General features: G+C 37.1%; 1 protein-coding gene and 1 long non-coding RNA gene across 2 annotated transcripts in view; one reads left to right on the forward strand and one right to left on the reverse strand.

Annotated features, from left to right (window-relative positions):
* The window catches only part of LOC138901225 (uncharacterized), a 39,070-nt gene extending 26,169 nt beyond the window's left edge, over positions 1-12,901 (reverse strand). The window contains exon 1 of the mRNA XM_070188971.1: positions 12,615-12,901. Within this exon, the coding sequence (XP_070045072.1) occupies positions 12,615-12,805 (191 nt within the window). The 5' untranslated portion in view covers positions 12,806-12,901. The remainder of the gene's footprint in view (positions 1-12,614) is intronic.
* On the forward strand, positions 5,452-6,013 carry LOC138900986 (uncharacterized). Its single transcript, XR_011412404.1, has 2 exons — positions 5,452-5,627; positions 5,745-6,013. It is a non-coding gene; the product is annotated as an uncharacterized lncRNA (long non-coding RNA).
* Positions 12,902-14,533: the final 1,632 nt, after the last annotated feature.

Below are 14,533 nucleotides of genomic sequence, written 5' to 3' on the forward strand. Positions count from 1 at the left end.
GCCAACTAAATTAACCTAGTCGAGCCGGCCTACGTTACATCAACCTCTCCTCATTACTCATGCATTATTTACCATAACATAATTAGATCTTGACTTTTAAATTCAATACATTATACATTTGGCTCAATGACCTAAAATTCTTCTCATGATGGATACATAGCTTTATAAATATTTGTAAATACTGTGAGCATAAATGCATAACAAAACTCTAAACTTAAGTACATGACCCACCGTGTAAATGGAGCTTCTATGACAATAGATACCTAAGTACATAAAACGAACTAGACTCAAATACCCACTAGAACTGTAGTGGGCTCACCATAATGTGAGTAGTGAGGAAGATCCCTATCAAAGATCCGTATCATCCAGTAGAAGTATACCTGATGCAGCGCCCCCGGTAAAAGGGACATGAGTATATGTGGAATAGTACTCGTATGTAAGGCAGACATAACAACGTATGAAAATACGGTAACTCAAATAAGAGGCAAATGAAATAATCAAGAAACTACGAAATGACCCATAGAATCACTTGTCTAAGTCTTATACTTACATAATTCTGAACTTATTTTTGAATCAAGTGAGCCATATGAACTGTGCGTGGGATACAAAATATAATGTAAATGTAATATGTACAAACAAGGGCAATGAAAGTGGCACTTATTGTTCGTGCTGGCTATGCGTCTCACCAGACCGCCCATAGCCCTCTCTTACTATGCACCTATGCGTTTCACAGACCGTCCATAGGGTTCACCTATACTATATACCTATGCGTTTCACAGACCATCCATAGGGTTCACCTATACTATACATCTATGCGTTTCACAGACCGTCCATAGGGCTCACCTATACTGTACACCTATGCGTTTCATAGACCGTCCATAGGGTTCAACTATACTGTACACCTATGCGTTTCACAGACCGTCCATAGGGTTCAACTATACTGTACACCTATGCGTTTCATAGACCGTCCATATGGTTCAACTATACTGTACACCTATGCGTTTCATAGACTGTCCATATGGTTCACCTATATTGTACACATATGCGTTTCATAGACCGTCCATAGGGTTCAGCGATACTGTACACCTATGCATTTTATAGACTGTCCATATGGTTCACCTATATTGTACACCTATGTGCTTCATAGGCCGTCTATAGGGTTCACCGGTCGATAGGGTTCACCTATACTGTGCACCTATGCGCTTCATAGACCGTCCTTAGGATTCACCTATATCATACACCTATGCGCTTCATAGACCATCTATAGAGTTCTATTGTACACCTATGCGCTTCATAAACCGTCCATTGGGTTCGCCTATACTGTACACCTATGCGCTTCATAGACCTTCCATAGGGTTTGCCTATACTGTACACCTATGCGCTTTATAGACCGTCCATAGGGTTCACCTATATTGTACACCTATGCGTTTCGTAGCTCGTCCATAGGGTTCACCTATACTGTACACATATGCTCTTTATTGACCATCCATAGTGTTCATAACACATTATTATGCACATGAGCATATATAAGCTCAAAGCGACATGATTAACATTTCATTTAAGGTCGTAAATTCCCGAATCATTGGAATACTTCATATTCATGGTCATCATGTAGAACCATAGCTTGTTACATTAACGCATGCATGGTGAATCAATAAGTAGATTTCAATGGCGCATGGACCCAATCATTTAGCATAGGACATCTCTCTTTCATCTTGTTATGTACTCTCTTGTCATCTTAAGGTCATTAGCTAAGTTCATGATTCTTGGGGACTTAACAAAGTCGTTTGCATTTATTGTTTTAGAAGCATTCTTACTATGATTGAAACCATCGGAACATACAATGCTTTATAATCCTCATTTGGCAAGCGGTCAAGTTTCATGTTCATACTATCACTTCATTTTACTTGCCATGTGTGACCATAGAACATTAAGAACACTTAGGACATTTAGGAACACCGTAGCTTCTATCTGTGAGAACGTAAGAGCTTATAACACATTGGAAACATTTACAAGGAATCTATACCCATTTTATTTGAAACATAAATTGGAATCAGACATTCGTTAAATCAACCTCATTTGAAGTATCTTTGTAGGAGTGTATAGGGATAGAAATTGAAACAAGACTTGAGCATATCGGCATATGATAAACCATGTCTTCAAGATAATCTAACATGATAAGAATTGGTACTTCGAGCAACCGTACTTGGAGTTCACAGGGAGATCATGGAATACGATTCTATGGAGGAAGTTTAGCCAACATACCTCGCTTGAGCTTTCTTTAGATTACTACAACGTCCTGAAACTCCTAGTTCAATATATAGAAACATGATCAAATTGGACCATCATTGGGAAGGGGTTCATAGCATTCAGCTCACTTAGGCATTTTATCAAACATCTAGTATGCATAAATCTCTACGTTTTTTATCCATGGAACTAGTTCATCCAACTACCACCATTTACTAAAAATTTATCCCACTATGATCCCCAAGTAATGTATAACTTCCAACGTCACATGCATGTCCAACCATCCACACCCAACTAACAAAATTCGATCAAATAATTACCTTTCAATCTCTACAATGGTTATGAATTTAAATTGAGAACTTATGGCTTTCAATCACTATCCCATAATGAATCCATGCATGTAAGTCTAAGGGTGTAGGATTACCTTTTGGAAGAAATCTTGTAAAAGTCTCCCTTGAGTTCTTGAAGAAATTTCTTGAAAATCTAAGGATTTCATGGTGGATTGAATTACTTCTAGTGTAGAAATGATAAGATTCACACCAAGACAATGGGAATTGCTTACCTTGAAGATGGTAGAAAGTTGGGGGTCTTGAGAGAGTGGAGAGGAGCCCCAAGAATCGGCTCCAAGAGAGAGTTGAGAGGAGCCACTTCTTGAACGACATTCGTCGGAAAAAAGTCACCGAAAAGTTAGACGGGGTGATGGGGATCTCGTCGGAACCGGCTGGAACAATGTGGGTCAGGGCAATTTTGAAGAGGCGAGTGCCAAAACGGGAACTTCTGGCCAGAAATTTGCCTGTACATATGCCGCCACGTGGTTGAAAACCGCTGGAAACCCTAGTTCCGCCGGCGCTGCGCACGCACACACAAGGAGGGGGAGGGAGAAGAAAGGGGGATAAAGAGAGGAAGGAGAGAAAGAGAAAGGGGAGCCGTCACCGGCTCTGGGCAATGCCGCTGGCGATGGAAGAAACAAAAAGAAGGGGGAGAGAGAGACCTTACCTGGTGGTGGTAGTCGTCGCCGATGCCGAAGCTTGGCTTGTCAGCGGTTGTGGCAGGGAGCCGTTAGAGGAAGCAAAATGAGAGAGAGTGTGTTTGAAGAGAGAGAGAGAGGATATCCATGGAATTTAATCCATCTCAAAAAAACAAAAAGTTCCAAATTTCTCACAATAGCGCCGAATATACATACAAGTCCAAAAGCATCATACAATCCTATAGGAACTCTCAAATCATGATTTTGAGATCCCTTTACTCAAAATGTTAAATTTGGCCAGCTCTCTTAACTTAAGGCTTCTAATTAGAAGCCAAGTGTTCCAAATCATTTTCAAACCTCTTGGGACCTGAACCAACCATAACCACAAGTCATAAATCACCAACTGAACCTATAGAGTCTCAAATCCAAGAACGGGATGATAGAGCTCAAAACGACCAGTTGAGTCATTACATGATGGGAGGTGATATTTTCTAGCATTCATATGGAAATTCTATGCATGCTTTTACTTTTTGTAGCATTCACATATTATATTCAATTTTTTTTCTTGCAAATGACACTCACAAGTAAAATCATAGCCAAAATAATAATGGATAAAAGAAGTCAACAATTTCAACAGCCATAACCGCAACAATCCCTACCCCCATACACTCAATATTTTAATGATATTGGCGGATCTGAAGTGACCTACCAGAGTACTAGATTATTGTTATAATTTTCTCATCCCATTATGTTATTTAATGTATTTTCAATTTTAATCTATGTCAGTCGCTACTGTATTAAATATTTATTTTTATGTTATTTAATGAACATTGTGTTATTTATTAACAATATATTATATTTTAGATTTGCACTTTTTATTTTTTTGATTGTTATATATTTTTATGCAATTATAACTTATAATTTTATATAAAAATAAAATATACGAAAATTAATTTATAAAAATTATACACTAAAATTAAAATATAAAATTAATATCATAAAGATAGTAGTTAGTACATAAAAAGTATAAGTAATTACAAAATTTATAATATGTTAAATTAAAAGTGTTATATAATAAAATATTGATGAATAGTAATGGTGTAGATGAATAGTGTTATATCAAATTTGGTATAACACTATTCACACACCAAAATGGTGTTGGGTTGGAGCACCAAAATACCAAATCTTACACCAAAATAGCGTTTGGCGTCAAAAATAGTGTTGGGTTGGAGACGGTCTTAAAGAATAAATTTTGCTTCTGACTCTCTTTTTCCCTGGGAAGATGTAATCTTAATTTTTGAGTAGGGGAGTTTTTTTATGTATTTGGAAGGATCTATGTTTGAACTGAGTTTTGAACTGTGTGTTTATGATAGTTCTCTATTGGGAATATGCTGCATCTCTGGCTTTTTTTTTTAAAGTTATATGATAAAATAAAAAAAATTAATAAATACCAGTTAGCTAAAAAAATTATGTTCACATTGTGATACAACCCAACGTTAGTAATGTAGAGTTAACTATCAAGTCTCTGTGACTTGAACTTTCGAATTTTCTTAGGGACCACGACATGATCCAACCGCACCGGTTGTCATAAAAAGAGGTTTGTCTTTGTCTAACCGAGCCACTAGCTAGTTGTAGATCTTTTCCCGATACTGATGATATATATTATTGGAACTGACATACACTGGTTATAGATCATAGCACACAAAGGCGCATTTTTCAGGTTGATGTTACAGTTTATAGGATACAGATGCTCAATTTTTGCCAACTAATCGGACAGTAGTATTATTTTAAAAAATTCCGACATAAAGTACATGTTGCTTCCCCAATTTTTGCCAAGTAATGACATGAGAGATGCAGACGCCACCTCAAGGGCATCTTCTGTTGCCTCTCTCTCTGCTAATTTGGTTCTGATTAGTTTTTGGTTCTGGGTTTCTTGACGCTCCAGTATTGTGACAACGGCTTTTAATGGTCATCTCAAAGAGCATATCTAATCTGGTAATTTATAATTACTTGGTTTCTTTTCAGTGTTCTTGAGGTGGAAGAGGTTGCCCTTCAGCTCCTTGACCCCCTCGACCCCCTGCTCCACGGCCAGGGCCATCAGCTCCTTGACCCCATCCTTGACCCCTGCTCCACGACCAGGGCCTTCAGCTCCTAGACCCCTTACTCCATTCAATAATTTAGCAATTGCTACCAGAAGGAGAAGCCTGCAGAGGTTCACATTATGTTATTGTATTCAATCAATATGGACTTCGGAGTATCAAGATATACAGATGATAAAAAATCTTTTGTTCCAAATTATTCTTGACATGCTTGTGTTTTGCAGGCTGCGACTAATGTTGGAGGAACGAGGTTGTGGGGCCTTGGCTGGAGCCTAGTAGCCAAAGTTGCTATTCTGGATCCTACTCGTTGAAAGGCATACATTTATTACAAAATACCGCAAACCAATTTTTTTTTTTTTTTGTAGCTATTCTCTCATTTATGTAGTTCCAATATTTTAATTGTCTGATTAAGGCATGACTAATTTTTGCAGGTTATGAACTTCCAGCTCAGCTAACAGTCACTTCACTTCAATATTATTCTGCTTCAAGCGCATTATGGATATCATTTCTTGCCTGGCATATTGAAGGTATTAATGTGTCCTCTGTATATTTTTTTATTATTAAGGATATCGTTCGTGCTAATAAGAGTGACTGATTGTTTGAAAAAAATTTAGTTTCTCTCTAGGAAATTCACAATTATTGGGTCTTGTAGCTGAGAAATTTAAGGAAATTTACAATTGTTCTCTCGTTTCTATGCTTATTTCCATACAATGTTCTGATTTAGCCGTGATGGTACATTAACAAGGACAAAAGTCCTGTCTCCAGGTACAAGTTATTTCTACCAGTAAATCCATCTAAAGATATAACTATATAAACCCAAGAATAGAGACAAGAATATCCAAGAATACAGAGATAATCTCTATAGTAATCCATGAGTATGAACTCCAAGAATGTCCTATACCTACTGTAACCTAAGAAATACAGATCAAAATTTGTTATCAACCCTGAACTCCAAGAATGTCCTATACCTACTGTAACCTAAGAAATACAGATCAAAATTTGTTATCAACCCTAGAATATGTGTCAAAGTACCCGTAAATCCATCTAAAGATCCAAATTAACTTTTAACATCAATTCAATTACGTCAATTTACATCAAAGCAGCAGTAAATCCAACAATACAAGTTACTATTTCAATTCCCAAGATTATCTGTCGAAAGGGATTTTTAACATTTTCAGGCAACAAAGACGAGAGTTTTTTATAGATTGTTGTTGCGACCATACACACTCACGCAAGTATACGCGGTCGTCGAGTAATAAAGTGACTAAAAGTCGGATGTCGAACCCACGAGGACTTATGATTAACTATTAACTAAATTAGACTATCCTAATTATCTAAACAAGAATTAAATCTAAAAATATTTTATTCCAACTAATTAAATAAGAAAAATATAAATAATAAACTTTGAACAGAGAAAGAGCAGATTTTAATGATATCAATGTAATGAAAACGATCTAGGGTTATGGTCTATCTAACAATCCTATTGTATTCTTCAATTGAATTGACCGACTAATTTATCTAGCTTATTGGTTGACAGGGTTAATATTGCTCATAAGAATCTGTCGAGTTCTTACTCGCCTATTCCAGCTAACTTAACGCCTATATGTCTATGGAGTGAGAATCAACAAGAACGCATTTATAATTCCTGTAAATCAACCAAGCAAGGCAATTAGGTATATGTCTATCCTAACCACGAATCCGTTCCCCGATGCCCGAGTTCAAGAACTTGCCCTACTCAATCCTATATGCAATATAGAATTCCCACTTTCGAGTTCAATTCTAGATTCGTAGATAATATTCAATTGGTGATCAAGCAATTAAATAATTAAGTGCAAGATTGAATAAATAAACTAATATGATAAATCAAGTAGTCAAAATCAATATCCGAATAACAATAGTCATGAAAGAACCACAACCCTAGAACGTGAAGTTTAGCTCCACATAGACATGGTAGCCAAACAACAAATCATATAAAGAAACATAAAAATTACTAAGTTTGGTGGGAGAAAGATGAAACTTGATGAATTCCGGCCTCCACAGCTTTTTCGTGGCTTTTTCCCCCTTCCCAATATGTTCGATAACCTAAAAGAGGCGTTTTTAGCTTATATATTGCGTACAAAAGTCGTGGGCCAAAGCTCTCCTATTCCTAGTCCAATTCGGCTTCAGGGATTGATGCTAAGGTGGATGCGACGCATCCACCTTGTCCTCTATTTCAATTTTGCCTGCGAAGGTGGATGCGACGCATCCACCTTGTCCTCTATTTCTCAGTTTTGCACGCGATGGTGGACGCTATGGCCCAACTTCACTGCTAAGGTTGCATGCAGGATGATGTTTTCCTAGGTTGGATGCGACGCATCCAACCCTTCTTCCTCTGGCTAAACCACCTTTTCTTCATATTTTGCACTCCGAACACCTTAAATCGTCACACATAACTTAATTAGTCATCAAACCAATAATTACACCATGTTGGGTGTTTTAAAGATTAAATAACATCAAAAAGTGGTTAAAACATGGGCAAAGTAACATCAACACATATCGAAATATGCCAAACATCACTACCCCACACTTAAACCTTTGTTCGTCCTCGAACAAACCATCACTATAGTAAACAAAATAAAATTAAGCTCTTATCATTCAAAGCACACTACATCTATGACCATGGTTATTTGCTACAATTAGGCTCTAGACTATGCATCAACACACTTCCCTTTTCTTATGCCCTTCTTTAAACATATTCGAACAAAGACAACATGCTCACAACAATCCTAACCTCAAAAACCGACTCAATGTCACAATGCACTCATGGCTTGAACAACCAACATCATAGAGAAGTCTAATAACGTTACCTATCCCTCGTGAAACCATGTGCCCTCACAACAAAAGCAGAGAGAGTAGAATCAATCCACACATTCGAATCTCATGCTCACAAAGAAAATCGCTCACTCTCACAAAAGAAGTCACATGCATGTAGTTGGTACCATAGGCTTGCCCTTAATGTAAATCTCTACTAATGTAAGCTCGCTCGATCTAAAATCAATTAGGACTTTTTCATGGTTGTAATGTGGGCTAAGGGACGGGTAGGATATATTTTAGGAATAGTGACTCAACCTCCTAAGCACTTTAACACATCATCAAATAACTTAAGCGCAAATTCTTCAACACCACTTCAATTTCACAAATAATATCACCCCAACAATATTTCCTCTTTCTTTAAGCACTACTTTAATTCATACCCACTAGCAAGAATAAGACAACAATTTATTCCTCTATATTTTTCTTTTTTTTTTTTTTTCGCTAGTGGCGTATTATTTTACAAAATAAGTGCACCCTTCTTTCTTTCATTGGTTCCACTCAAAAGTCACCCCACACTTAGTCCCTTCTTACTTCTTTTAGCGCTCATCTAACAATTAAAGTGCTTTAAGAGGTAAAAGGATCAAAACAATGTCAATTAAGAATAAAAAGGGTGTAGGCTTGTAATGTGGGTACCAAATAAAAGGTCTACAGGCTCAAAAGGTTTAACTAGGGATAGATTTTATTTGTGATAAGCAATAAGCTCAAAAAGATCAAAGAAAGCCTAAAATCATTTTTCAAACCGAGCATCACCTAAAATTTCGCTTCAACTCACATACCGGGCAAGTTCTAGACACAAGTACACTACATGGACTACACAAAAACCTCACCACACATGGCACATGACTCGCTAAGGACGGTCACATTCCGACTCTCAAGTAATGCAAGTATTCACGGAGCCACGAGATATTAAGTATTAAACACAAGGTGAACATAAGTCATGTAAACGAGACATAGGCGTCACAAAACATGCTATCCAATTTAACAAGGCATCATCAATAAATTCAAATCATACAGAAGATACTACACATGCGAAAGTATAAATATGTTACTATCAAACAAGTCAAGGGCGCCTAGGTTCATCATTCTTGCTCCTTTTATTCCCTAAATTCCTAATCTACTCGGAAAGAAAAAAACTACCCGGTTCAAACTACATCCCATGGAAAAGAACCGAGGCACAAAGAAAAACCACAGGGGATTATTACTACCTAAAGAAAGCTAAAAGACATATTTTGGATTTTTGTTTAGACTTTAATCCCTCAAGAAAACTGTCTAGGAGATCAATCGTCGGGAAAAGTCCAATTTTTCTACTTTTTCGTTTTTTTTTTTTTTTTCACAAAAGCTACTACACTTAAGAATGAGTACTACAACTAAGCTAAAATAGCACAGAAACTCATCCAAACGATCTCCTCACCCCACACTTAAAATTTTGCAATGTCCTCAATGCACATTATAAATAATAAGAGGGTAAACGAGACTCCCTGGTAGGCCAAAGGCCGAAGCAATAGCGGCTCACGAGGTACTCAGACTTCCCCCAGGCATCGTCCTTTGTGTGGGCACCCCACACTTAGTCCTCACCATCTAGCTCGCTTTTGCACTCTTCTAATGGCTTTGCTTCCTATGCTCATAATCCTACAAAACAAAAATAAATACTACAAAATAATAAAAATAAAATAAAATAAAAAGTAAACAAAAATAAAAGAAAGCAGTAACGCTGGGTTGCCTCCCAACAAGCGCCTGATTTAACGTAGCGGCACGACGTGAATCACTTTTTGCCTCCACCTCGAACTTATGAATTGAGCCCCTAACATGGCATCCAGTTTGCGGCTATGCTCCAGTGGTGGGGCTACAAAGATAACCAGGCCAAGTAATAAATTTTTCACTCTACACTTCTCGGCCTTTAGATGAGGAATGTATTTTTTGCTTTTTGGCATGACAAATTCAAAAATATAGGCATCATGTTCCTCTTCCATTGACTTCTCCAAAGGCTTAGATGACTCGATTTCCATGTCATCATCCAAATACAATGTCGAAAAATGTTTAGAATGAGGACCAACACGCCCCAACTTTAGAATTGTATTACTATTTATATCCTCATATGTGCACACATTAGAGTCTTCAAATATAACATTATCTGCTACCTCGCATGGCTCTAGTGTACTTTTCTCAACATGGGCATCATCAACAGAAATATGCTCGAATGATTGGCTCTCCACTTTTAGCTCCTCAATTTGGCGTATAAGCTCCTTTTCAGCTTCTGACAACTCATTACTATTTTGTTGGGCGATAGACGCAACAACCTTTGCATTTAATTTATCTTGCAAGTCGTGAATAGTAGTGACAAATTTATAGATCCCTTGTCCCAGTTTAGATCTTCCCTCTATAAAGTGTCTCATCCCATCAGTAAGTTCCTCATGTTGAGCTTCATATATTTCTAACTTTTCAGCCTGTTCTGCCAGCCAAGTTTGGCTCAAAATCTCCTCTTTTTCAAAAATTTTCTCTTGCTGGTACTCGCTCTCTTCATTCAATTCTTCCATATTGGCCTTCATTCTTGTGATTGCTGCCCTCATTCTTTTCACATCTTTTTTGAGTTCATCCTGTTGCTCTGCTACTTGCCTCAGAATATCCCTAATATATGCATCAGGCTCCATATCCTGCACTTCTTTGCCCCTATCAAACTCAGAAACATCATTAGAAAGATCATAATAAGGGCTCAGAGAAGGATGAACAGGATTAGGACAACCATCCCAATGGCCATCTTGACCATCACACATATTACAAATATTTCACTCAAAGGATTGAGATTGTGCGCATAAATCGGTCCCGGGAATATTCTGACAATTTTTCCACCAGTGGGGTCTTCCACAATATGTACAAGGATCATCAAAATAAGAATAACCATCATTCGAATAATTTTCATTCCAAGATGCCATGTTAAAATAAATAACAAATACTAACTAAACTAAAAAAAATGAATAGATAAAAAAATGTCTAATCTAGAAAAATAGCTAATTTTTAAGTCCCCGGCAACGACGCCAAAAACTTGTTGCGACCAAACACACTCACGCAAGTATACGCGGTCGTCGAGTAATAAAGTGACTAAAAGTCGGATGTCGAACCCACGAGGACTTATGATTAACTATTAACTAAATTAGACTATCCTAATTATCTAAACAAGAATTAAATCTAAAAATATTTTATTCCAACTAATTAAATAAGAAAAATATAAATAATAAACTTTGAACAGAGAAAGAGCAGATTTTAATGATATCAATGTAATGAAAACGATCTAGGGTTATGGTCTATCTAACAATCCTATTGTATTCTTCAATTGAATTGACCGACTAATTTATCTAGCTTATTGGTTGACAGGGTTAATATTGCTCATAAGAATCTGTCGAGTTCTTACTCGCCTATTCCAGCTAACTTAACGCCTATATGTCTATGGAGTGAGAATCAACAAGAACGCATTTATAATTCCTGTAAATCAACCAAGCAAGGCAATTAGGTATATGTCTATCCTAACCACGAATCCATTCCCCGATGCCCGAGTTCAAGAACTTGCCCTACTCAATCCTATATGCAATATAGAATTCCCACTTTCGAGTTCAATTCTAGATTCGTAGATAATATTCAATTGGTGATCAAGCAATTAAATAATTAAGTGCAAGATTGAATAAATAAACTAATATGATAAATCAAGTAGTCAAAATCAATATCCGAATAACAATAGTCATGAAAGAACCACAACCCTAGAACGTGAAGTTTAGCTCCACATAGACATGGTAGCCAAACAACAAATCATATAAAGAAACATAAAAATTACTAAGTTTGGTGGGAGAAAGATGAAACTTGATGAATTCCGGCCTCCACAGCTTTTTCGTGGCTTTTTCCCCCTTCCCAATATGTTCGATAACCTAAAAGAGGCGTTTTTAGCTTATATATTGCGTACAAAAGTCGTGGGCCAAAGCTCTCCTATTCCTAGTCCAATTCGGCTTCAGGGATTGATGCTAAGGTGGATGCGACGCATCCACCTTGTCCTCCATTTCAATTTTTGCCTGCGAAGGTGGATGCGACGCATCCACCTTGTCCTCTATTTCTCAGCTTGCATGCGATGGTGGACGCGACGCATCCAGCTTCACTTCTACTTCCCAGTTTCGCACGCGATGGCGGACGCTATGGCCCAACTTCACTGCTAAGGTTGCATGCAGGATGATGTTTTCCTAGGTTGGATGCGACGCATCCAACCCTTCTTCCTCTGGCTAAACCACCTTTTCTTCATATTTTGCACTCCGAACACCTTAAATCGTCACACATAACTTAATTAGTCATCAAACCAATAATTACACCATGTTGGGTGTTTTAAAGATTAAATAACATCAAAAAGTGGTTAAAACATGTTTAACATTTTCAGGCAACAAAGACGAGAGTTTTTTATAGATTGTTCTCACCTTCTCATCATTGCTTCTCTGTATAGATTGTTCAAGAAATCTTGTTTCTGATCGTTATGAATATCCTTCATCCAACGGTTGAGATTGCTCTTTCCATACGTTTCCACCAAGATTAAGAACTCCCCTCTACGTGCCAAAGGAAAAAAACTCTGCAAATCGGCACTGTTCGTTACACTGTTTCCGATACACATCGCATGCGGCACAATTGGCTTGATTGTCAGCCATTGTTGCTTTTCTCTTATTGTGAAGGTGAATCTATTTCAAGATGATTTTTTATTGAATATTATTGGGAGAGGAGTTAAAGATGGAGTATTTGATTTGCTTACTATATAAAGCCGTCGCCTGTTTAGTTGTGCAAGCGTAACCGACTAACCGATTAACTGCCACAGTAGGGACTTTAAAATCACATGTATTCCTATTCAGTTTATGTGGACTTAATGCTAAAACTGAGATGCCGATTTTTGTTATTATAAATTGTATCACGATTCTTTAAATATTTGTTAAATAACACAAATTTAAAATTGAATCTTTGGTCGTTTAGAAATTTTGGACATGAAAGTCTTCGGTCCTATAGCTCCTAGACAAACAATGATTAAGTAATAATGTAAACCTAAAAATGAATAATTTTGAAGCAATATTCTAGGACTAATATATAACTTAACTTTTTAAAAGCTACAAGGAGTTATTTGTTGGAATGAAGAGAAAATGAAAGAAAAATAATTAATGATAGCCAATTTAGAATACACTAGTGAATTTATTCACTCTTCGTGCATGGTGAAAGAGCCTCACTAAATTAGAATGTTCTTTTTCTAATACCCAAATATTAAAATAATCAGAAACTGTGACTGTACAAGAACTGATTATATTTTTCTAATTTTCTTTTCAAAAGATAACTGTTTACCCGAAAAATCGGATAACGTTAAATTTAGGTATGGTTCTAAGGATACGTAAATTTCTTTGATATAAAAATAACAATACTAATATTTTCACTATGAAAATAGGGATGATGAACAGGAAAATTGAATAAGTTGAGACGAAACAAGCACAAAGAAAATCTCAATGTATGTGAGAAAAGGATGTGAGTGTGTGTTTACTTACAAGGATGCTCCCTTTTATAATAAAGTGTCATTGCTTTATCTATAACAACAGAATAAATAATGCATATAGTGGAGGACCCATGATGATTTGTCTCTTCCTCAGTTCTCACCAAGATTCTCTCCCTTGGTGCGGTTGTAACGGCTCTTGTCTCCGAGCTTGATACTGGCTCGAGCTCGGTATTAGATCGAGCCCCCGGTCTTGGTTCGAGCTCGATTCTGCCTTGGGACATCGATATTCGGGGCAAGTGTTTGTCGGTCTAGGCATCTTCGATGAACTATGAATTGTCTCGTAGTTCGATTTGGATATGGGCTCGATAATGATACCGAGTCTTGTTGTTGATCGGTCTATTGGCTTCGAAGCTCGACGTCCCTACTTCGGAATTCGACTGAGCTCATCATGTAGATATCCTTTGATCGAAACGCCGTCGTCTCGACCGGTCTTTATGACAGAGGATCGGTTTTGACCATACACAGATAGTCCCCTCGTTTCTCGGAAAAGGATGTGGCGTAGTAATGGTGTTATATAATAAAATATTGATGAATAGTAATGGTGTATATGAATAGTGTTATACCAAATTTGGTGTAACACTATTCACACACCAAAATGGTGTTGGGTTGGAGCACCAAAACACCAAATCTTACACCAAAATAGCGTTTGGCGTCAAAAATAGTGTTGGGTTGGAGACGGTTTTAAAGAATAAATTTTGCTTCTGACTCTCTTTTTCCCTGGGAAGATGTAATCTTAATTTTTGAGTAGGGGAGTTTTTTTATGTATTTGGAAGGATCTATGTTTGAACTGAATTTTGAACTGTGTGTTTATGA

The sequence above is a fragment of the Nicotiana tomentosiformis genome, chromosome 11 (genome assembly GCF_000390325.3).
Source record: "Nicotiana tomentosiformis chromosome 11, ASM39032v3, whole genome shotgun sequence".
Taxonomy (NCBI): domain Eukaryota; kingdom Viridiplantae; phylum Streptophyta; class Magnoliopsida; order Solanales; family Solanaceae; genus Nicotiana; species Nicotiana tomentosiformis.